Source organism: Myxocyprinus asiaticus, chromosome 36, assembly GCF_019703515.2.
Source record: "Myxocyprinus asiaticus isolate MX2 ecotype Aquarium Trade chromosome 36, UBuf_Myxa_2, whole genome shotgun sequence".
NCBI classification, from domain to species: Eukaryota; Metazoa; Chordata; class Actinopteri; order Cypriniformes; family Catostomidae; genus Myxocyprinus; species Myxocyprinus asiaticus.
The window spans coordinates 3,599,547-3,623,766 of record NC_059379.1 but is presented as its reverse complement, the minus strand read 5'-3'; the positions used below and the strand labels follow the sequence as shown (position 1 = coordinate 3,623,766).

General features: G+C 36.0%; 1 protein-coding gene across 1 annotated transcript in view; it reads right to left on the bottom strand.

The window, feature by feature from the left end:
* The window catches only part of LOC127427334 (dedicator of cytokinesis protein 1-like), a 321,969-nt gene that overhangs the window by 260,651 nt on the left and 37,098 nt on the right, over positions 1-24,220 (bottom strand). Inside the window, exons 2-11 of the mRNA XM_051674887.1 lie at positions 19,986-20,069; positions 18,519-18,559; positions 18,318-18,373; positions 17,277-17,373; positions 16,401-16,549; positions 13,066-13,201; positions 11,776-11,933; positions 10,116-10,197; positions 4,169-4,304; positions 370-442 (exon numbers count right to left, since the gene is read on the bottom strand). Coding sequence (XP_051530847.1) covers positions 370-442; positions 4,169-4,304; positions 10,116-10,197; positions 11,776-11,933; positions 13,066-13,201; positions 16,401-16,549; positions 17,277-17,373; positions 18,318-18,373; positions 18,519-18,559; positions 19,986-20,069 — 1,012 coding nt within the window. The remainder of the gene's footprint in view (positions 1-369; positions 443-4,168; positions 4,305-10,115; positions 10,198-11,775; positions 11,934-13,065; positions 13,202-16,400; positions 16,550-17,276; positions 17,374-18,317; positions 18,374-18,518; positions 18,560-19,985; positions 20,070-24,220) is intronic.

The window sequence follows — 24,220 nt, the reverse complement described above, 5'->3', positions numbered from 1 at the left end:
TGCAACCAGGCCAATTTGGTTGCTTACTAAGGAGACCTGGCTGGAGTCACTCTTCACACCCTGGATTCAAACTCGCGACTCCAGGGGTGGTAGTCAGCGTCAATACTCGCTGAGGTACCCAGGCCCCCTGCCCTTGTGAGTTTTATGATTGTAGGTTCATTTAAGTTAGTTGGCGTTTCATTGGCTCTGTCTCAAAACCTAGTGAGCTACCTACCTAAACAGCATTTTTGGAGAGAGAAGAAAAAAAACAGCTTAAACCAAAAATGCTGTCTAGATAGGAAGCTCACTAGATTTTAAGACGCAGCCATTGTTACAATTTTGTGTTCACCTTCCAAAAGGCTTCTGTGTTCATTCTGTAGTAATACTCACGGTTGGAACGGAATAAAGTGTTGCTTGTCTTCATCGTTCATTTTGCCGGTGATGATGTCAGTAACGTCCATTACTGCAGAGAGAATTTGAAGAGAATCATTTCTGCAAAAGTTGCCCAATGAAAACATTGAAAGCCTTTGCATAAATAAAATGAAGCCTATCTAATATCAAGATTGCTTGTATTATTACATTATTTACCATTATTTTTTATACTGACCACTATTTTAATATATATTATAATATTTATATATTACGTATTTAATTATTATTATTAATTTATGATTTATTTGATTATTAATTTATGATTTATTTGATTATATATATATATATATAAAAGTAATACAACATTATATATATATATATACACACACACACACACACACACACACACACACACATTATATATATTTTTTATTTACTATTTACTTTCATGCATATCTACCCCTAAATTATCATTACTGTAATGTGAAGAACAAACATGTACACATTAAGTGCATTTGTAAAGTACAAATGTACTGAATTTCATTTCTGCTGATTTTAAGGAATAAAATCAAATAAAAAACACTGAGGATTGACTGCATTACAGTGATGAATAGGATATTTTCACTTTAAGCTACAGCACACCAAGCAATAATTTCAATTAATTATTACTCAGATTATTGATGCCGAGCACCCCTAATTACGATGCCTAAAATATAATGACATAGACATATTTTCGTGTATAAAGAAGACCCATATTAACTGTAGTGACATTGATATTTAATGTGTTGTAGCCAAATTAAATAAAAATCATATAATGTTTACCTATAATATAATTATCTATTAAAATTAATTAAATACATTTCAATTGAAATATTACCTGAAAAATACTTCAAGTATTCCAAACGATTTTCTTCTTTAGAATGAAATGACTATAGGAAATTTCAAATTCAGCAAAACTGTAAAAAATTATCATGTTAAACATAACTAAGATCTTAAGTTAATAAATTAACTTCAATACATTTTATTGAAAATACATTTTGGGTGTGTCTTAATCAGCTCCCTAGCTCACTACGTCATGAATCAGAATATTGTGAACACAAATGTGGGCACTGGCAAGGGTTTTCATCGTACAGTGATATTATGAAAGATAAATGGTATAAAGAAATAAATAAATATATAAAGGAGTGTATTATAAACTTCTTTTAACAACTCTAATATTAAAAAGATTGTTTCCCTTTTATGGTCATTATGCATGAAATACAGTATATTACAAACAACACCTCTTTTAAAGAGAAAGCAAGGCTTTGACTGCATGGTTTTACACTTGTGCTCGTCTCCTAATGACTTGAAAGACTTGAGAAGACATGACGATGTTTCCGGAAAGTGAACAGTCAGCAATGATGCTCCCTGGTTTTTTACGGTGCATTCAGGGAATTTTTAGGGAGTGAACCTTTCAGTGCATTTTCTTTATGGAAAATATAATTTCTTATTTCTTCCTTTTGATTCTGGAGTTATCTAATTTCTTCATGAGATACAGAGTTCCAAACATTACTGTAGAACCCTGTAAAGATATCCCATTGAAAAGCACAACAGAAAACCCCACACATGGAGGTTTAAATTTGTTGTTTATAAGGTGAGAGCAGTCCAAACTTTCTAGATAAGCTGTCACAGCTAGCTATTAGTGACTGAACACATAAACATCCACTTTAAGTGGCCATTTCTGCTTGCGCGCCGCAGTGTTCAGGGTGAGACTGGCTTTACAGCAGCCGAGAGGAAACTGATGAGCCATAATGGAAGCGTTGGCTTGTCTCTGAACATGACATATAAAGGTGACATTCCACATAACAAGTCCAGCCTCTGCCTGCCTGACCCATATAGCCTGTTGTGACGAGGAGGAGGGCGTGGCCGGGCCATAACGATGGACGCCCGGCTCTGAATCAGCCCAGTTAGCCTGAAGAGGGACAAAGAGGAGCCGGGGACACCAGTTTGAGAGAGAAACGTACACACACACACAAGACTGCTGCGTGCGTCTCTCTCTCTCTCTCTCTCAAACTGGCGTCCCCGGCTCCTCTTTGTCCCTCTTCCGGCTGATTGGGCTGATTCAGTGCCGGGCGTCCATTGATACGGCCCGGCCACGCCCTCCTCCTCGTCACAACAGGCTATATTTGGTCAGGCAGGTAGAGGCAGGACCTGTATGTGGAATGTCTCCTTTAGTGTGTCACATTCAGAGACAAGCCAACACTTCCATTATGGAGTGAGACAGGTGAGAGACATGCTTTTCCACTTCAGAAAAGGCTGCATGTCTCCTCTCACTCTCCTGTAGGACAGATATTCTTTTTTCCCATACTAAAGAACTAAGATCACTTCACAGAACAAAAGCAATGTGCAAAGACACATCCAGTAAGTGTTTTTAAAGTCAACATGAAATGGCATTTGCAAGCCATTTGACTTCTGTCAACTATTTTAAGTAATGTACTAGTAAAACAGGATATTAAACAAGACAAAAAAAAAAAAAAAATGCAGGATGGAACTTGTATTTTATTCATCAAGAATTACAGATTTTGAAATATGGCTAATGGTTAATTGTCAATTATGCAATAATGATTTAAATGTTTGTTAAATCAAATTGTCTTACATCTGAAAGTGTATGTGTGCTTAATAAACATGCACCTTAAATAGCTATTCATATTTAAAAATATGGATATATGATTTGCTTTAAGGCTTTAAGGGTTAGGAAGGACATGAAAATTACAATTTAAAGATTAAAACATTTCCAAATACTTAAACTGCATCTCTCTTTTTGGTCACCTTTATTCTAAAATATAAATAAATTATATTATATTACATTATATATTATGTAATGGTAATATATTTTTCTCCTAAATTCTTAACAACCATTATTATGGTCATTTAAAGGCCATTTGCATTCACTATTGAAATCCTTGCTTATATTTTGGTGAGAGTTTGACATGAAGTTTTGCAGATAAAGTGGGCTACAGAGCACTTCAAAAGCGGTTAATCAAGGGATGCACGTGAGTAATCGATTAATCGAGTACTCGTTTAACTTTAAATATCTGACTAGTAAAAAAAACGCCTTGAATATTGCCATTTGAATTACCTTTGCGCCTATGCCTGCAATGGGCAACAATGGGCAAATAATTTTAGAATTGTATAACTTCAGACAACTTGAAATGTGTGTGCAATTTTTATTTCATTTTTATGTTCTGACATTTTTTAATCAAGATGTTGTTTATCCATTGTGTTAATTCTTTCATTGGAAAAACAGGTTCAAAAGGTTGAGGGTTAAAATTTAATTCCGAAGTTATCGATTACAAATTTTTGGGTGTGTTTGTGTACTCGAGTGCAAAATTGATCGAAATGCCCATCCCTAGTTAATCTTCACACGCTTTTCAGGAGCTGCTCTGAGTGCGGTCCACTGTGCAGGTTAGAGAAATAATAGCAATATCATTGGAAAATGAGACACAAAAACGTGGCATTCATGACATTTCAATATTTGCTTAAAATTCCCTTATTTGGATGGTAAATTGTGATTGGAATATAAATGCACAATAACTGTGGATATCTCAAATAATTGTGGTTAGATCAAATACAACAAAAAAATACATAAACAAAATGGCAACGATTCTGAAAACTTTCCATACTGTTTGAAAGCTATTACATATTCATCTTAGAATTTTACAGTTGTAGCAATAACTGTACGGTATTTTGGCAGTCATTATGGTTACCATGGTATATTTTAGTAAGGGGAATACAGGTGTGCATTGAGTTTGTGCGAGTAGAAAAAATGGAGCTCTACCTGCCACGCCAAAGGGCCTGCGGAGGCCAGACGTTAATTTTTTAGTGTTGTTATCTCGGAGTTCCATTCTGCCCACTCGAACGATCTGACAAACGAAACTGATTTTGTCCCTCTTCAGATCCTCACTGCCCAGATCCTACAAAGAATAGAAACACAAACAAATAAACAAACAACAGTGTGAAAAAACTATCTGATATAAAACCTAGAGAGCTCCCTACACAGGCAGCAACCTTCTAAGGCAGCATTCAAACTATCATGGAACGACATAATTGGGAAAGCTCTAAATAGGCTGAAACTCACAAATAGCGCTCCACACGGAAGACTCGACTCGCAACTGATTTCAATAGTTTAAAGTTAGCATGTTGCTAAGCTAACATCACACATAAATATTGGGTAAATCACTTTCAGTAAGGGATTTACCCAATATATTCGCACTGATATGGAAATTTTGGGTCGATACTGATACCCGGTTTTAACAGAAAATTATCGTCCGATACCGATATTTTCTTATCTTATTTTGGTAATCAGATCACTATTTTGCTTAGGATTATAATTTAAGAAATGTACAAAAGCTATTTTTCCTGTTGTAACAATACATAATTTCCATTGAACATGGATTGGATCTGTTGAACACATTACAGGCCAAAATGTTATGAGCAACAATGAAAGACGACTAAAGAAAACAAAACGAATAAAATGTTTTTGTAAAAAGATTTTTTTTTTTTTCTTAAATGATTCCAATTCATATTATGCATTAGACATGCATCATCGGATTTCATTTAATTTGGTAGGCGTTACTTTATATTACACACATAAAACAAATTATTGTAAACTTTATACAACAAATATATTTTTCATATCAGCTTTTTCATGGTTTTAATTTGGCCAATAATGGGCTGATATAATTCAGTGTATCCCTACTTTTAATTATAATTGACTATATTTATTGCTACTTTTCTGCATGAAATAAAATGTATGTTTATTTATAATCATGATTTTTTTTCTAGGCCGTGACTGCCAACTTCCATTTATTTTTGCTACTGAACTGATTGCGATATATTCTGGAATTGGCTTCTCTGGGAAAGAAACGTGATGCTGCCTTAGAATTTGGCCAAAACAAGGTATCTTAAGTGGAAGCATAATTAAGATGTCTAGTTTCTGGAACACCCTTCGCATCGGGAACGTGCAGCTCACTAGGTTTTGGAACAAAGCAAAAATCTAGCAGATTTTTGCACTAAAAAGGACCCCATCGTCATTTTAAGTCATCAAGTGCTATGAATTTGGAAATGTTCAGCAACAGTGGATTTAAAAATGATGGCCTTGTATCAGGTGTGACTGCCTACAACATACTAGTTAAACTCAAAATCTTTAGCTTAGCCAGGAAGGGAGTGTTTGATCCATAGACTGGGCTGCTTCTCGTGGAGAAGGCTTTGTTAGTACAGCGTCAGTGTGAAGGGTGAATTGTTCCGAGCAAGTAAACTAACCGACACTTAACAGCCTTGCAGCCATTAAAGAAATGACCTCAAATAAATGAAAATCTGTACAAATAAATGCAGTACCTTTAGAAGCAAAAACACATTTTCATACACACACACATCAATATAGATATTCTATAAGGGTAGTTGACATTAAATACTATTGGGAAGTCATGCTGTACTCCATATAAAACTATTTTAAATTGCATTCTGCCAATTCTTTCATAATCATTGTGTCTGCAGTTTGTATGACCTCATATTACATGGATAGTTTTTTGGAACACAAAAAGAGATTTTAAGCAGAATGTAAGACCCTGTCTGCACCGGGGGCGTCCAATGACGCAACACGCTGCAACGGCTCGAGGCTGTCTACACTGGACATGTTGAAGTGAACGTTCGAACTGTTTATTTGTCTTGGTGGCAGGAGTAGTGCCAGTACATTCAGCGCAAAATGGATCGGGACATTTGTTTATAATCGGTGTGGCTTCCAGTGTAGACAGCTTCATTGCATCTTTTTTTCATACAATGAAAGTAAATGGAGACTAAGGCAAACAATACCTGATGACATCCTTTTCTAATTATGAATTGCTATTATGTATACATTATATATATATAAACATCTAATTTATTAACCTCCTTTTGAGTTTCATGGAGGACAGAAAGTTATATACGTTTGGATCTACATGAGGTTGAGTATTCAATTTTTTCATCTTTAGGTGAGCAATCCCTATAATTTAGAAGCTACAAGGGACTTAATGGCACTTTTAAAATGAACTAGTAAAATAAAAAATAAAATAGTAACCAGTTACAAGACCTAAATTATACATTTTCCCTGGCACATTCTTAGAAATTTTAACCTTAAATCGATGTTTACAACATGGGGTAAAAATGGATATGTTTAAACTACCCACACTAATAGGGGGACTATAGACACTTGGGACACTTTCTCATGTGTCATTGGGGTTGTTATTAAAAAGTGATCCAAATGGCTACATTAAAGTCATCCCATACTCCTTGCCTACTTTGAAACTTAATATACAGGGTGCCCCCCAAAAAAAAAAAAAAACATTTGATTGTTTGATTACTCATATCTTAAAAATACATAAAAGTGTGGGGGCCTGGCTAGCTCAGTGGTAAAATACGCTGGCTACCACGCCTGGAGTTCGCTAGCTCGCTAGTTCGAATCCCAGGGCGTGCTGAGTGACTCCAGCCAGGTCTCCTAAGCAACCAAATTGGCCCGGTTGCTAGGAAGGGTAGAGTCACATAGGATAAACTCCTTGTGGTCGCTATAATGTGGTTCGTTCTCGGTGGGGCGTGTGGTGAGTTGAGCGTGGTTGCTATGTCTCCGTGGCAACGCGCTCAACAAGCCACGTGGTAAGATGCGCGGGTTGACGATCTCAGACGCGGAGGCAACTGGGATTCATCCTCCGCCACCCGGACTGAGGCAAATCACTACGTGACCACGAGGACTTAAAAGCACATTGGGAATTGGGTATTCCAAATTGGGAGAAAAAGGGAAAAATGAAAAATAAAAAAATGCATAAAAGCATTTGCACGATTTTTGGCGTACTTGTACAAATTTTTTTATAAAAAAAAAAGACGTCACTGTAACATCAACGTGGGCAACAACTTGCTACAAATAAAGAAGCAAATCGTTAAGCTAAGTTTTCAATGGCAGCAATCTTAGGTGCTTCTCTTTCGCCATGTGGCCCTGTTTTTGGGGGGCCAAATGATTTATTTATTTATAGCAATTTGTTGCTCACGATGATGTCGCTGTGACATCACTTTGTTGTTTACAAAATGTCGTAGAAGTATGGCAAAAATCGTGCACTTTATGCATTTTTAAAATATGAGCAATCAAACATAGTGGCCCCGTTTTTTTTTGGGGGGGGGGGGGGGCACCCTGTACATGACGGCAGATGATTAAGCTTAAGTGTCCCACTTTACCTGGATTGTAAAATAAATTATGTATTTAAAAATATGTCTATGAGTTTGTACAGTACATAAAAATAGACATAAAACACAGAATAAAAAAAAATCCTTGATAGAAGTATGAAAAAAACAAGCACTTAAAAATGATTTGGATGATCACTGAATGACAGGTTTATTTTAACAAAGTAACAATTTTACAGCATTATTTTTTTCCTGTGTTAAAGTGCATGTGTACATACAATATCTGAAACAATAAAAACCTCTCCAGAAAGCATCTCACCAGCTCCACCAACGAACATTAGCTTGTTACCCTTTATAGCTTTAATGATGATGCCATTTTCTGCACACTTTAATTACCAATTCTACAACACAGATGAACACAAATTAAAGTGTCACCCAATAATACGTGATAACACATTAAGGAACAATGTGAGAGACAGGACCACATACACGGAATCAAGACGGAACCAAATAATTTAAATGATGATGTTGCAGGACTGCAAGAGTTAGCCGGTAATAAAACACTGCATCAGTGTATATGTATTCAAATAAAATATGTACTGTATATCAGATCAAAGATGCCACTACTAAATTTCATTTTAGATAGAACACTATATTAAGGCTGATTTTTAAGACAACAGTTTTATTTAAGTTCACCTAGAAATGATTGCAAAACGCACTGACGTTTTTGTTCTGCTAAGGGTTCCGTTTGTTGATATTTCTCCTGTTTGCGAACATCCCTTAAATTCTTGACCTAGGATGCTCTTTTCTTATAGCTGAGTGTGCCGACTGAGAAAATTGTAGCCAGCTAGGTTACTAACGTAACATAAAAAATAAATGTATAACACTCTGATGCTTTTATCGCTCCAAAGTCATTTAAAAGTACACTTTTTGTATGATGCTCAACACAAACTTCACGTAGAGTAGAATAAACTTAGGCTTCATTCACCTAGGGTGCTTCAGTTGGTTCAGGAGAACAAAAAATTGTCTTCTTCCATTGTACGAATAAGGCTTTAGAAGGCAACTGTCTATGTAGAGTACTGTCTGTAGAGGCAGCTTGCTAAGTTTTAACCCTCTGGGGTCTGAGGATGTTTTGGGCCCTGGAGAAGTTTTGACATGCCTTATGAAATAAGGCCATATAAGACATACTAAACATTTGTTCACAAGACTTTTGAGAACTGGAGCTTGTGCAACAAAATGATGTGAAAACCATCCTGATCACTCATTCATAAAAAGCAATATAGTCATTTAACTTTTGTAAGACACTTTTAGTGTTAGAAAGGCCATATGCGAGGAGGCGTGAATGATCATAAATATTGATGTGATTCACACCTGAGGAGACAAAGACCCCTCCTCTGGGAACAGAATAAAATGTAATATCTGATAGAGGGCATATTTAATATATACAATTTTTCAGGATTCTTTGATGAATAGAAAGTACAAAATAACAGCATTTATCTGAAATAGAAAGCTTTTGTAACATTACAAATGTCTTTACTGTCACTTTTGATCAATATAATGCATCCTTGCTGAATAAATGTATTAATTTATTTCCACAAAAAAAATAAAAAATAATTCTTACTGACCCCAAACTTTTGAATGGTAGTGTATAATGTTACAAAAGCTTTCTATTTCAGATAAATGCTGTTGTTTTGAACTTTCTGTTCATCAAAGAATCCTGAAAAAAAATTTACACAACTGTTTTCAACATTGATAATAATAATAAATGTTTCTTGAGCTAATCAGCATATTAGAATGATTTCTGAAGGATCATGTGACACTGGAGACTGCAGTAATGATGCTGAAAATTCAGCTTTACATCACAGGAATAAATTGCATTTTAAAATAAATATATATATATATATATATATAAAACTATCCCCTGGGGGCATTTACCATTTGCAATGATTGCCTCAGCACATTACTGTATGAATAGCGCCCTCTGCGCGTGATCACATTAGAGATAATTAGCTGAGCCAGGAGAAACTGTACATCGCTTGGTTTCATACAGATTACATTGCAGGAGAATATCTGTTTTCAATTTGACATTTTAAGCTTTCTTTAGACATATGTTTCATGTTTGTGTGATAAGTATTCGCTGAGTTTCAGTTTATTTTTGTGACGCGTTTCAGAAAGATGCTCGCGGAGACAGAGACGGCTGAAAGCGCACCCTGTTTATTTTCTTTATTTTACAAAAGCACAAGGTATTGTTGTTACTGTGAGTGTACACAAATAAAAGTAGACCCTTTATAGTCTCTAATGATGTCTTACACTTATCTGTATGCCCAAAAATGACGGAGTATTTTAAGTTGTTTACGCTGTTATGAGGAAAAAATCCAGCAGGACGCGCCGGCGCGTCCGTCGACCCCAGAGGGTTAAAACAAGAACCAATGAGCCGTGCTTCCAGGAGTGGTACAGGTTTGAATCCGGCTTGCATCATGCCCCCTGTTTATTTCAGGATCTGTCTCCACTGTCTAAATGAATAAAAAAAAAAATCGCACAAGTCCAAAAAAAATCAAATAACTAAGAGTTATACGTACGGTAAACACAGCACGCAGGTTATGAAGTTGATCAATGTCTTTCACCAAACCACAGCTGGACCAGCGCACAAGATAGTTTTCACTGTGAAAATGAACATATAAGACAAATAACAGAAATTCAAGACTTTATTACTACAGCAGTTTGTTGTTGGGTTGTAATTTTATTATAACAACACATTTTTTTTCCTATAGCTCAACTGGTATTGGCACTACCAACACCAAGGTCATGGGTTTGAATCCCAGGGAACATATAAACTCATAATAAAAAAAAAGTGCAAACTGAATACACTGTAAGCATCTTTGGATAAAAGTGTGTGCTAAATAAATACATGGTTGTGCATGGACACACACTGAAGTACAATTCAGGTAAAATTCATCATCACATTCATCACAAAAAAAGATCATTTACTGCTAATATACAGTATGTTGTGCTGAATCAAACCAGAGTGAACTCTGAACAAGGTTCAGAAACTGGGGGTGTGAAAGCTCATGGTTACAGAAATAAACATGTTGTCACTGATATTTACAAATAAAGGCCAGACTATATTTTAAGTCTATAAATTAGTTAATTCAAATGTGCAATATGTAATAAGAATTTGATATATTTAAAAACATATCTATACAATTATAATTGTTTAATACAGTATATTATTATGCTTATGTATTAATATAACCTGTTCTTTTAATTTATAGAATATTTTTCTCATTATTTTCTGTTGAATGCAAAAAAAAACAAAACAAAAAAAAACAATTATATATATATATATACACATACACACAAACTGTGCAAAAGTTTTAAGCACTTGTGGAAAAACCTCAATTGCTTCTGTCTCTTTATGTAATCTCAGACTGTCACGATGTTCAGTGAGGGGCTCTGTGAGGGCCATGCCATCTGTTGCAGGGCTCCCTGTTCTTCTATTCTATTGTATTTTATTTGCAAAATGAATGTTTGGGAGTCTAACATTTATATTTCCTATTGACACACTAAAGCTGAAGATATAAATAACCATCTTAAGACAAATGCTTTTGTGAAACATCTTATGTGCCTAAGACTTTTGCACAGTTCTGTATATATATAAATAAAAAAACATTTCATATACAGAAAATACAATTATTCCAAATTATTTTATGAAGAAATATAATATTTATAAAAATAATGTAAAAATATTTAAACAAATATAATAGTAATAATAGTTATAAATTTAATAATCACAGTAATACAAATAATGAAATGATAATAATAATAATATTTAAATTTATATTAAATATATTGGGAGGGGCATTGTTTATATTTTCTCATTATTTTCCGCTCTAGCTATGAAAAAATATCAAAACATTTAATATACAAAAATATAAATTCTACAGTATTTTAAATAATACAAATAATATTAATAATGTAAACATATATATAATGTAAAATGAATTAAATATAACAACAACAATAATAATAATAAAAATAATAAATTTATAAAATAAATAATATAATACAATAATGATAAAATACTATAAATATATAATAAATGATCTTATTATATACTTGATATTTATTTACAAATGAGTAATTATAATAATTAAAAATATCTAATCCCAACAGTGTGGGCAATACCAGCAGGCCTGTGTTTAGGGTTGGCATGACTTCATGTGCACACTGTGTACAGACCTGATAAACTTGGACTCAATCGGGTCGTATAGTGACATAAGCACTTCTGCGTCTTCTCCTATTTTGCACACAACGTTCTTGAGCGTGACGAACAGAGCGAAGGAGGGCGTCGAGGCAAACTTCGCCTGCCTGCTCAAATCCAAGTTCTGCTTCTGAGACTGAAAAATATAAATACATCCATGCTACTGCATCAGAGCACACAATTATTCTTTCAAATGAGTTTTGAAACTTAAAATCAGCAAGACTAATAAATAGAGCCATAAATCACTGTCAGTCTCAAACAATTTATATCTCATATACAATCTGTATCTGCTGAGAGAGACACCAGGACAGTGAACATCTGGGTAAGGTCACCAAGGAAGGGTCGAACAACGGTGTTATTGTTCAAAGCTGTCTCTTTTACAGCTCATCTTAAAGGAAGAGTTCACACAAATATGACATTTCTGATGTTACCCTTAATACTTGTGCATAGTTCAATGTGTTTTGAGTGTCACTGCATGATGGGTAGCAGCTCACTCTCACGCTCTCGGTTCCTTCAGAATCTTTCTCACATCACTGATGGTGTTTTAGCACTGTGGTCAGGGACTTTTTTTGTGGTTTAGTGCTTGTGCTTAAAAAATTAAGTGAGATGTAATTGCCTGCATATTATTTTACTTATTTCATATAAGTGTATTGCTTTGCGAAGAAATCATTTTATTAGGCGAGAATAAAGAAACTGCTTGATATACTTTAAATATACTTTTAAAATGTATTTTAATTTCATACTATATGATTATGCACATGTATTAATAAAACATGTACCTTAAGTTTATTTTGTCGCTATTTTCTGCCGAATCTATGCAAACATATTTAAAACAACATTCAAAAAACAAAACATAGAAATACTATATTTCTTACTTTTAACATAAAAATATATAATTATAAATATAATTAAGAATTTGTGATTATAATAATTATTTGTAAAAGCCTTTTATCCCATGTGATGTGAAATTATTTTATCATGTGAGAATAAAGGGACCAATGAATGATATGAGAAACATGAAACCAACACAGCTATGTAGGAACACATGTAGGTCAATTCTACAGTTTAGCACTCATTATAGAAAAATATTGGACCACAGAATGCTGCAATTCATCAATAACAATCAAGTATTACAGAGAGTCATGTAAGAGGTCATTCTAAATGTGGCTGCTAATTTTATGATCCACAAACCTCAGAAAAAAGGTCCTTGTTGACACTAGTTGTATGACCATAGTCATATTGATAGAAAGCAGATTACAACGATTTACCTTCTCCTCTTGGATGCGAGCTTCAATCCGTTTGGACGCGGTTTCGTGCGCTCGGAACAGATTGATGGTGCTGGTCAGGTCAGGATCTAAAATATTCCCATCTTTATCTCTCACCACCAGATCCAAGTCTAAATACCTGCCAAAAACACGGAAAAACAGTATTTAAAACAGAATATGCTGAAAGAAATGGGTAAAGTGTGATGGATGAGAAGGAACAACGAATGGAAATATGGCTTGTGTTGTACTATTCCACTCTTATAAGCTGAGTGGAATAATACTTCAAAAAAGGGAAAAAGTCTGTAACAAAATAAGATAGCACAATACAAATTCATTCGAATATTCTATGTACGTTTTCTAAAATAAAGGAGGGATCAGGTGCCTCTTGTAATGTAAGTCGAGCAGATCTGTCATCAAGCTAGGTAAAAACGGCAAGACTACTAAGAAAAGTGATCAATTTGAGGCATCAGTCATGTCTGCAGCACAGTGTGGAACAAGTTACGCACCGAAGTTTAATCTTAAGCGTTAGGGGTTTGTTTAAATCACTAACTCAAAGTATTTTGAGTTACAACAGCAATACAGCAATAGTGACGCCAGCCTTAGCAAACACCACTAATCATAGTAGTCTTGTTTTCAAGTGGTCGGAGGGCAGAAATACTAAAGAAAAAGAAAATTAAACAAAGCCTTCACATTTACCGGTAAGTTCAGAGAGAGAGATAGCCATGAATTGGGAACTGAGAGTTACGTGTGTTTCACCCTTATGTATATCTTTACAGATGCACAATAGCAACTTTATGTTCACAGTGGTTCTATTTGCTCATCTCTGTCCTCACTTCCTTTTACCACCAAACACTACAGTTAACAGGAGAGCTAAGAACACTCAGCACGTGGTCAGTCAAACAGATAGTTAAGCCCCATAATCACAACATTGGTTTAGCAAATGTTTCTGCGTCAGGGTTACAGGGATGCTTAAACTAACAGAGCAATGTTTTAAAATAGCAACAGAATACACACTTTTCAGAAGAATCAACCTAAGGATGGCTTACTTATTGTTCCCATGCATAAAGGAACTGTAACACTTTGCATTTAATAACAATTAAAATACATTGATCAATAATTAAAATCAACAGTTGTAACAGTTTTATATTTTCTGAAGTGCTTGCCTGTGCAAAACTTGCCACCATGACGCAACTGTGTTGGGGATGGTTGCCAGGGTGTCTCTATGAAGTTGCGAAGGTGTTTTGAGTGTTACTTAGCACATAGCTATACTGTTGCTATGCCGTTTTCTGTGGTACCCAGGGAAATGCTATGGGGTAGCTAAGGTGATGAATGTTTTTTAGCATGTTGCTAGATGGTTGCTAGGGTGTTGCGGGTTGTTTCTAGAATGTTTCTATGATGTTGCTAAGATGTTATGAGTGCTTTCTGCACATTGCTAAAGTTGCTAGGGTGTTTTGGTGGTTGACAGGGCATTGCTATGAGGTTGCTAATGGAGTTGCTAAGGTGCTATGAGTGTTTTTCAGCATGTTGCTATATACCTTTTCTAAAGATACTTTTGGGTGTTTTGGGTGGTTGCCAGGGTGTTGCTATGATATTGTAAAGTGTTATGAGTGTTTTTAGCACAGTGCTAGACGGTTGCCAGGGTGTTGCTATGAGGTTGCTAAGTTGACAAGTGTTTTTTTCAGCACGTTGCTATATATGTTTGCTAGGGTGTTTTGGGTGGTTGCCAGGGTGTTGCTCTGAGGTTGCTAAGGTATTATGAGTGTTTTTAGCACAGTGCTAGACGGTTGCCAGGGTGTTGCTATGAAGCTGCTAAAGTGTTATAAGTGTTTTTTAGCACGTTGCTATATACTTTTGCTAGGGTGATTTGGGTGGTTGCCAGGGTGTTGCTATGAGGTTGCTAAGGTGTTATAAGTGTTTTTAGCACAATGCTAGACGGTTGTCAGGGTGTTGCTATGAGGTTGCTAATTCGTTGAGTGTTTTTTCAGCACGTTGCTATATACGTTTACTAGGGTGTTTTGGGTGGTCGCCAGGGTGTTGCTCTGAGGTTGCTATGTTGAGGATTGTTTTTTTCAGCACGTTGCTATATACGCTTGCTAGGGTGTTTTGGGTGGTTGCCAGGGTGTTGCTCTGAGGTTGCTAAGGTATTATGAGTGTTTTTAGCACAGTGCTAGATGGTTGCCAGAGTGTTGTTATGAGGTTGCTAAGGTATTATGAGTGTTTTTCAGCATGTTGCTATATACTTTTTCTAAAGATACTTTTGGGTGTCTTGGTTGCCAGGGTGTTGCTATGATATTGTAAAGTGTTATAAGTGTTTTTAGCACAATGCTAGACGGTTGTCAGGGTGCTGCTATGGGGTTGCTAAGTTATGAGTGTTTTTTTTCAGCACGTTGCTATATATGTTTGCTAGGGTGTTTTGGGTGGTTGCCAGGGTGTTGCTCTGAGGCTGCTAAGGTATTATGAGTGTTTTTAGCACAGTGCTAGATGGTTGCCAGAGTATTGTTATGAGGTTGCTAAGGTATTATGAGTGTTTTTTAGCACATTGCTAGACATGTTATAAGTGTTTTTAGCACAATGTTAGAAGGTTGTCAGGGTGTTGCTATGAGGTTGCTAAGTTGATGAGTGTTTTTTTCAGCATGTTGCTATATACGTTTGCTAGGGTGTTTTGGGTGGTTGCCAGGGTGTTGCTCTGAGGTTGCTAAGGTATTATGCGTGTTTTTAGCACAGTGCTAGATGGTTGCCAGAATGTTGTTATGAGGTTGCCAAGATGTTCTGAGTGGTTTTTAGCACTTTGCTAGATGGTTGCTAGGGTGTTGTGGGTGGTTGCCATGGCACTGCTATGAGGTTGATAAGATGTTTTGAGTGCACATTGCTAGACGGTTGCTAGGGTGTTGTGGATGGTTGCCAGGGTGTTGCTATGAGGTTGCTAACGTCTTGTGGGTGGTTGCCAAGCCGTTGCTATGAGGTTGTTAAGATGTTCAGAGTGTTTTTTTATCATGGTTCTAGACTGTTGCCTGGGTGTTGTGGATGGTTGCCAGGGTGTTACTATGAGATTGCTAAGGTGTTGAGTGTTTTTAACACATTGCTAGAAGTTTTCTAGGGTGTCGTGGGTGGTTGTCAGGGTGTTTCTATGAGGTTGCTAATGTGGCTAGTGTTTTTTAACAGGTTGCTAGATGGTTGCCAGGGTGTTTCTATGAGAATGCTAAGGTGTTATTTTAGAAAGTGTTTTAGCATGTTGCAATATAGTTGTTAGGGTGTTCTGCATGGTTGCTTGTTGACCCAGAACTATCCCTTTAAGGAGTCAGCATCTGTGTGTATTTGTGTGTGTGTTTTTTATATACTTGTTCCCATAGTCCATCTTGGAGGTGACTTTCTGTTTGAGTTCTGACATCTCATCCTGCGGGAGGGTGCCGGACAGGATCTGTGAACGCCATTCAATCAAGTCGTAGATCATGTCCCGCACTGTGTTAAACATTTCACGCCTGTCACCCTGTGGAAACACAAACCCTATTTAAAAGCCTGCAATGAGTGTTAATGAAGTCATCAAAGTGTATGCTGTGGTGTAAAAGCATTTTGCTCTTACTCACTGGAGACTAAGAGCCTGGAGTGTCATATTTTCTCCGTATGCAATTGCAAAGAGTTTACACACAAGCAAACTGACAATGAGTGTATTTTGGAACAGAATATAAAAACTCTAGGCAAAATTAATCAGATTTAATAGAGAAAAGGTTCCCCAATCAAGTTTGTCAATCTGTCTTGTTCTCACAGGACGGGTTCTTTCGCTCCGTTTGTGCTATTTTTAATTGTAGTCTACGTACATGGCTCCAATGGCAAGAAATCTGTGCTTTTTAATTCAAAATTTACATAAGGGTCAGGGTACATGATTAACTGTGTTAATTTTAATGCACTTTTAAAACATTTTTTTATAAATGAATCGCAAAGTAACATGTTAAATTGACAGCCCTTGTAAGCATTGTCATTGCAACATTTAGCACAAAATTGTAGGGGGCACCATGCTTCTTGTGTGGTCTTAAAGCAATCACCACTGGTGTGTTGTCAATTTTGGTCATAATGCAGCCAGTGTGCTGTCAAGCTGATGATGTCATAATGTGAACTGTGTGTTCATGTTTATTATGTAATAATGCTGGCTATGCGTTCTCATACTTATGTCATTGCTAAATGTTTGTCATATTTGTGATGTCATAATGCACACTGACCACGTAGAGTTCCCTCCATATTGCCGCCCATTCTCGCAACGTAGTCGTGACCTCATGAACCAACGGCAGCTCAGTAGGAATAACTGTCTCTTTTTGCCTAGGACAAAGAGAGAGAGGCAGAAGTTTACCCAAGGAAAGAACAATAAAGAGTTTTAAAATAATATCACTTGTTGAACTGCACATCACTATATTCATGTCACTAATTCGTGTCTGATTCAGACTACTGTGTTCACCGCATCATTCAAATCCCTTCAGATCAGTGAAAACTAATTACCACCATCACTCATCAAAACAGCTGTTATGAAATCTGAGCTGGGCCCTCCTCACCATTAGGATGACAATTACTCACACACAGCAAAGCAAGACTCACTCTTACGCATTTTATTCCTGAAACGCACTTTAAAATTTGTAAGTCTAAAGTCTCCCATTAGGCCAGCATTGGCACTTTTTAAAGTAATTTTACAAAAGCCGTCTATGTGGGAAGGATGCACAGAACCAAACTGTGCAATGCAGGCTAGATGCAGGGACTGACAAGTGAATATCATAATTATTTTAATGACCTTTTATGTGGCCATTGAGTTTCCTAATGACAGAATAATGTTTTTCAGTCAAGTTTTAGAAATAATTTTTTTGTATCGCAACTTGCACGTATGAGAGTTTTAAGACAGGGATGTTTTAATACAGTCTTTATTTGAAACTTCAGTAGAAAAAACTAAATTAGAAATGGAACGAGTCACTTCAAAAACTTCAAACTGTCTGTTTCAATAAATCCAAAACTCTTGATTCAACAATTAATATGTCTTCACTAATAAATGTTCACTGAAGTTTTTGTATTACGTTTTTTAACGCCATGCCAGCTTCTAAGGCTATTTTCACAGTGAAAGCAGGTTAAAATATAGTAAAAACTTGTTCAAGGGACTTTTCATGTATTAAAATGTGATTTAAATTTGGTTTCAGAAGGCGGCCCCACAAGCCGATCGGCAGAAGACTTGAAATATACAAGGAAACAACATCTCAGGAAACAGAGCTGAAAATACTGACCCACTGCCTTCAACCGTGGCTTCCTTTAGATGTACATAACAAGCAGGAAACACACCCTGTACATGGGAGGTATTGTCAGAAAATCGTTATAAAAAGAAATTCATTTCCACACTTAAAGAAAAAACACAACTAGAAGCCTGCTGAATATGATCTTATTAAACAAAGAAGCCAATCATTTGTCAGAACTACAAAATAACTCACCTTTTTTGATTTTCTCCTCAGCCGATACCCTCGATACCATCCTGGGTAGAAAAAAATCCCAGCCGTCAGATGTAAATGCCAACAATTAGATTACAGAGAAATGCCATAGTGTCCGTACAGCACGTCTTGTGCCACAGGTGACAGAAGAAAACAATATTCTGAGATTCTGAAAGACATGTTTCATAAATCTGAGGTGGCGGGCATTTCCTGAAGGTGTGAACAAATCATTCAACACTAGATTGAGTGTTGTTGATATTTAGAGGTTTATTTATCTGAGGGAGACCTGATGTTAAAATATCAGTGTGTAAAGGCCCTAAAATGGAGTTAGTGACAAACAGAAAGAAACAGTGAGTTTCCTAAAGAGTTACAAGCTTAAGAAGAATGAAGGAGAAAGAGAATGAAAAAACCAAGAAGTCTGAGAGTGGAATTTCTGCACCACTAACGTCACCAAACAGAATTGTTATAAGGAAAAAAAAAAAAAAAATGTCAAATGGGTTTTTCAAACACTCCCATTGGTCATCACACAGACAGTCCCATCCTAAACTCACACTACTGGTTGAGTAAATGTTACCATGCTGTTTGGTTGGGATTCTCACACAAACTAGCATTGTTGCACAAGTGGCTTACTTATGGTTGCCTTTATATATTAAGCAAAATCACTTGTGGTTCAGTAAGTGAGTCCGATTTATTCAGTAATCGCTCTCATGGATTCAGTGAGTTCATTTAGAGAAGGCTTCCACAGACTGATTGAAATCAATAAATGGTGAGTCATTTGGAATGATTAATTTAATGAACTTTTGAAGAGACATTTGGATTATTTCATTCAAAGAACCAGTTCATAAGAGTTATTTGGAAAGATTAATTCAAAGAACCAGTTTATAAGAGTCCTTTGGAATGATTGTTTCGAAGATCTAGTTAATAGGAGTCATTTGAAATGATTCTTTCAAATCACTGGTTCAAACAAGTCATTTAGAATGATTCATTTAAAGGACTGGTTCATAAGAGTCATTTGGAATGATTCATTCAAAGAACTGGTTCATATAAGTCATTTAGAATGATTCATCAGAGTGATTTGATCGTAAATCGGACTACACTTTTCCAGCACTATATATTTGTTTTGGACTGCTGTCAGTGAACTTCAGAAAGATGTGTTGTTTTTGGCATTTTTTGTGGTACACTATTTTTTATTTCAACATATTCAATTCAAAGTGCAAACTTAAAATATTCAAAAATTATTTATTAAAATATTTATTTTGCTGTGGTGCTGGAGATTAAGTAAAGGCAGAAACACTTGGTGGAACTACAACAAACAGAAACCAAATGACTGACAAATGGTTTTGTCATCCAACACTGTTGACGATCGTGGTTGGTTGGGACAAAACATGTAAGAGATACAGTACTAAACTGGCAATATATTGTCATGTCTTGTTAGGGAATGATTCTAAATCATGTGTGTGAGTGTCTTACCTTCGTATGTCTCCAGAATGTGTACGGTGTCTCCAATTTGTAAGGACAACTCTTCATCACAGCGCACATCATAGTTATAGATGGCTGGGGACACAAAAACGCTGGGATGAGACACAGCATTCACATATGTTTTGTGTCTATACTGTAGTCAAGTATTATAGGTGATACAGCAATGCAATAACTAACACTACAACAAACAACATTAGCTTAACAAATGCTCAGAAGCACATTTGATAAACACACTGCATCCGCAAAAGTGCTGGTATACTCGACAAAAATAATCACAGTGCATACATGTCAGCATTGTATTGAAATCATACATACCCTTCTGCTACACACAAAAAATACATACAGACCAAACCACTCAATATATGTTTAATTCAGACTTTGTCAGGCAGATTAGATTTAGGTGATATGATTTTTATAAAAAAAATAAATAAATAAATAAATAAATAAATTGGTAATCACTTTATAATAAGGTTGTGTTGAGTTAACAACACAATAGTTAACTTGAGCTAACAATGAACGGTTCTTTTTACAGCATTCATTAATCTTGGTTAATGTTAATGTCAACATATCATGCGTTTTGACTTTAAAAGTTGTATATATAACGGATAATGTGCAGTAAGCTGGGCGTTATCACATAATAAACCCAGACACTCATCTTGTATCACCCTGAAAGGGATTTATTTTGCCATAATGACCATCTAACTGTAGATCATGCTGCTTATTAGACAGCTAATTGCCAAATAAATAAAGAAATGGATAAGCAATATTGATTTGCTTTGAAATTCTTTTATTACAGGAGAAGATTGAGGCCGCTGAGTTTCGAGAAACAGCTGAATTCCACCTCCGGTTTGCGTCAGACTTTTGTTGGCGTTTATAGTGTGAAATCTGACTGCTCATTATCCTGCTTATTACACAACTACTTATCAAATAAATGAATAAATGGACCTTAAACATTGATTTGAGGTAACATTATTTTATTAGTTTACTTGCAGAGATCGCAGAGTGATATAAGAAACAGACAAAATGACTCGCATTACCCGGATGCCCAGTCTAAAATCACATTATGCCTGTATGTATGGTCATTACTCAGAAATATCAGATTAATTTTGTTACATGAAAATAATGGATAATTGACAAAGGTTTTCCAAATATTAAAATAATTTAAAACAAAACTGTTTCACTGCTTATTTTTTAATAAATCATAATAAATGATTATTCTGCACAACTCATGCCAACATTTCTTTTTTTTTATTTTTTTTATTTTTTTTTAAGAATTTCAGCTTTTAATGAGACTAAGATTTTATTTATTTATTTATTTATTTATTTATTTTACTGTATCCGAACAATTACACCACATGAATGTTTTTCCTCAAAGCCCCAGAAAAATAATTTCAAAACTGAATTCAGTGATTGAAAACTGAAGAGGAGTTTCCTGTGAATTGCCTTTTTAATTAATTTTTTATGTATTTTTGAATATAATAGATCTGGGGGAAAAAATGGCATCATGTCATTGATGCAAATATAATTCTTCCTTGTAGTCACCAGATTTTTATTTCATGCATTAAACTTTCTCTACTTTACTATAATGGCTGTTTGGTTAAAATTATATTTACTCTGATTAAAAAGAAATGTACATTTAAGCAATTTAAGAGCATATACATAATTACAGAGTTATCTATTGAATATTGACGGTCTAACTTTTAATATCACCTAACTCCAGTTGTAACACGTCTTTCAGCTTTTTCATCCCACACCACAAACTTCAAATTTTTAAGACAGCGTGTCAAATTAAAAAATAGTAAAACACGATACACCAGCACTGTTTTCCCTTGAACTGTTTTTTTTTAAATTACAAATTGTGGGGGCCTGGGTAGCTCAGCGAGTAAAGACACTGACTACCACCCCTGGAGTCGCGAGTTCGAATCCAGGGCGTGCTGAGTGACTCCAGCCAGGTCTCCTAAGCAACCAAATTGGCCCGGTTGCTAGGGAGGGTAGAGTCACATGGGGTAACCTGCTCGTGGTCGCTATAATGTGGTTCTCGCTCTCAGTGGGGCGCGTGGTGTGTGGATGCCGCGGAGAACAGCGTGAAGCCTCCACACGCGCTATGCCTCCGCGGTAACGTGCTCAACAAGCCACGTGATAAGATGCGCGGATTGACGGTCTCAGACACGGAGGCAACTGAGACTCGTCCTCCACCACCCGGATTGAGGTGAGTCACTACGCCACCACGAGGACTTAGAGCGCATTGGGAATTGGCCGTTCCAAATTGGGGAGAGAAAAAAAAAAAAAAAAAAGGAAATTAGAAATTGTGTTAATGCCCTCTAATTTTTACAGAGGGCTTTTTTAAACCACTTACACACACAAAGCTGTCACTCTGTGCAGCCTATCCCTCTCCCTATTGGTTTTTATGTTATCCTAAATTACATATGCAGCTCACAACGACAAGCATTTATTTCTATTAATAGCGAGACACGCCACAACAGTCAAAGACGTCTGTCTAGCGCATGTTTACAAAGACCAACAATTAAAAAAAGCATAGTGCAACACAAGAACGCATACTGTGTGAACAGCAGCTTTATTTACTCACCAAAACCACTTATGTGCCTTTAGCTAGTGTTACAATGACAGTTCACCCAAAAGTTAGATAGTTCACTATCCTTTTAGGGACAAATTGTAAATTTGAGATCAATCACACACATTAACGGCAAATGTTGTTAGATCAATCACAATTAAGTTTCACCTCTATCGCTGCTCTAAACCATGATACATGTTCACCTCATCTTTCCTACTTTTCCCACTCATTTCATTTTCTCTCCTTCCATTAATTTCTTTCATCCTAATTGAGCTGTAATTACACAGCACAGCAAAGACTAAATATTATCTAGTAGTGTACACTAACAGCATACATAAATCTACATCCCAACAAACTTCAGAAATACACGAGTCGGCGTTCCGATAGACACAGATCTGTATATCAAATCCAATATGCTGCCGTATGGATCTCCAGGCAAAGAACACAATCCAATTATACAACAAACAATATGGAGAAATTCCCAAGAGCACATCAACTCCTCTGGTAAAAAGTAAATACTTGTAAATATTTAGCATGGCTAACATTTCCATATGAAAAGAACTGTGGCATAAACTGTCACATATGCAGCTCTTATCTTAGCAGGGAAAACATTCTACCAAATTACATCTACAAATCTACATAATTACTGGTGAGTGACATCTAAACATTTACCAGCCAGTTGCCATGTATATTCACTTTAGCCACATAGCGTGAAATTTGTTTGCAAATCCGAATAATTTCCTCTCATTGTAATAGAGGACTGCGCATTGAGTGAAAGATCGATCTAGAGATTTAAAAATCGATATCAAGACCGTTCAAATGAAGATCGCGATTAATTGGAAAAACAATATTTTTACCCACCCCTACCACACACATAATTTTATGCAAAATTTGGGATATAAAAAAATGCTGGTTGGAAATATCAATCTCCAAAACGGGCATAAAAATCTAATACCCTCACTCCAGGTCAATATTTTGTTTAAGAAATGCACATAACCTACAACGGAAACACATTTACCGGATATACAGTATTCCTATAGAACTTCACTCCAGTCAGGCTTCCTGGGCAACCAATTGGTCCAGTTGCTAGGGTGGGTAGAGTCACGACCGGTTAACCTCCTCGTGGTCACTATAATGTGGTTCTCGCTCTTAGTGGGGCACGTGGCGAGTTGTGCGTGGATGCCGCGGAGAATAGCGTGAAGCCTCCACATGCGCTATGTCTCCGCGGTAATGCATTCAACAAGCCACGTGATAAGATGCGCGGATTGACACGGAGGCAACTGAGAGTCGTTTTCCGCCACCCGGATTGAGGCGAGTCACTACGCCACCACGAGGACCTAGAGCGCATTGGGAATTGGGCATACCAAATAAAAAAAAAATACATAAATAAATTAAAAAAAGGAATAGAGATTTGCATCAAAAAGTCATGTTATTATATCATTTGCTCAGAAAATATCATCAATTTCATTGCACACCATCTGAAGTGTTGCTCTGGTTATTCTGAAATGCCAAAACTTGTCATCCAAATTTGTAAAAAAGCAAAATAGCCACAGTGGCTTCAATTTCCATTTTCATTTCTATTTTCTGCCAATTTCCCCAGAAGTGATGATTCTGTTCTCTTAATGGAATGGAAATGCAGCTTAATTTTGCAAAT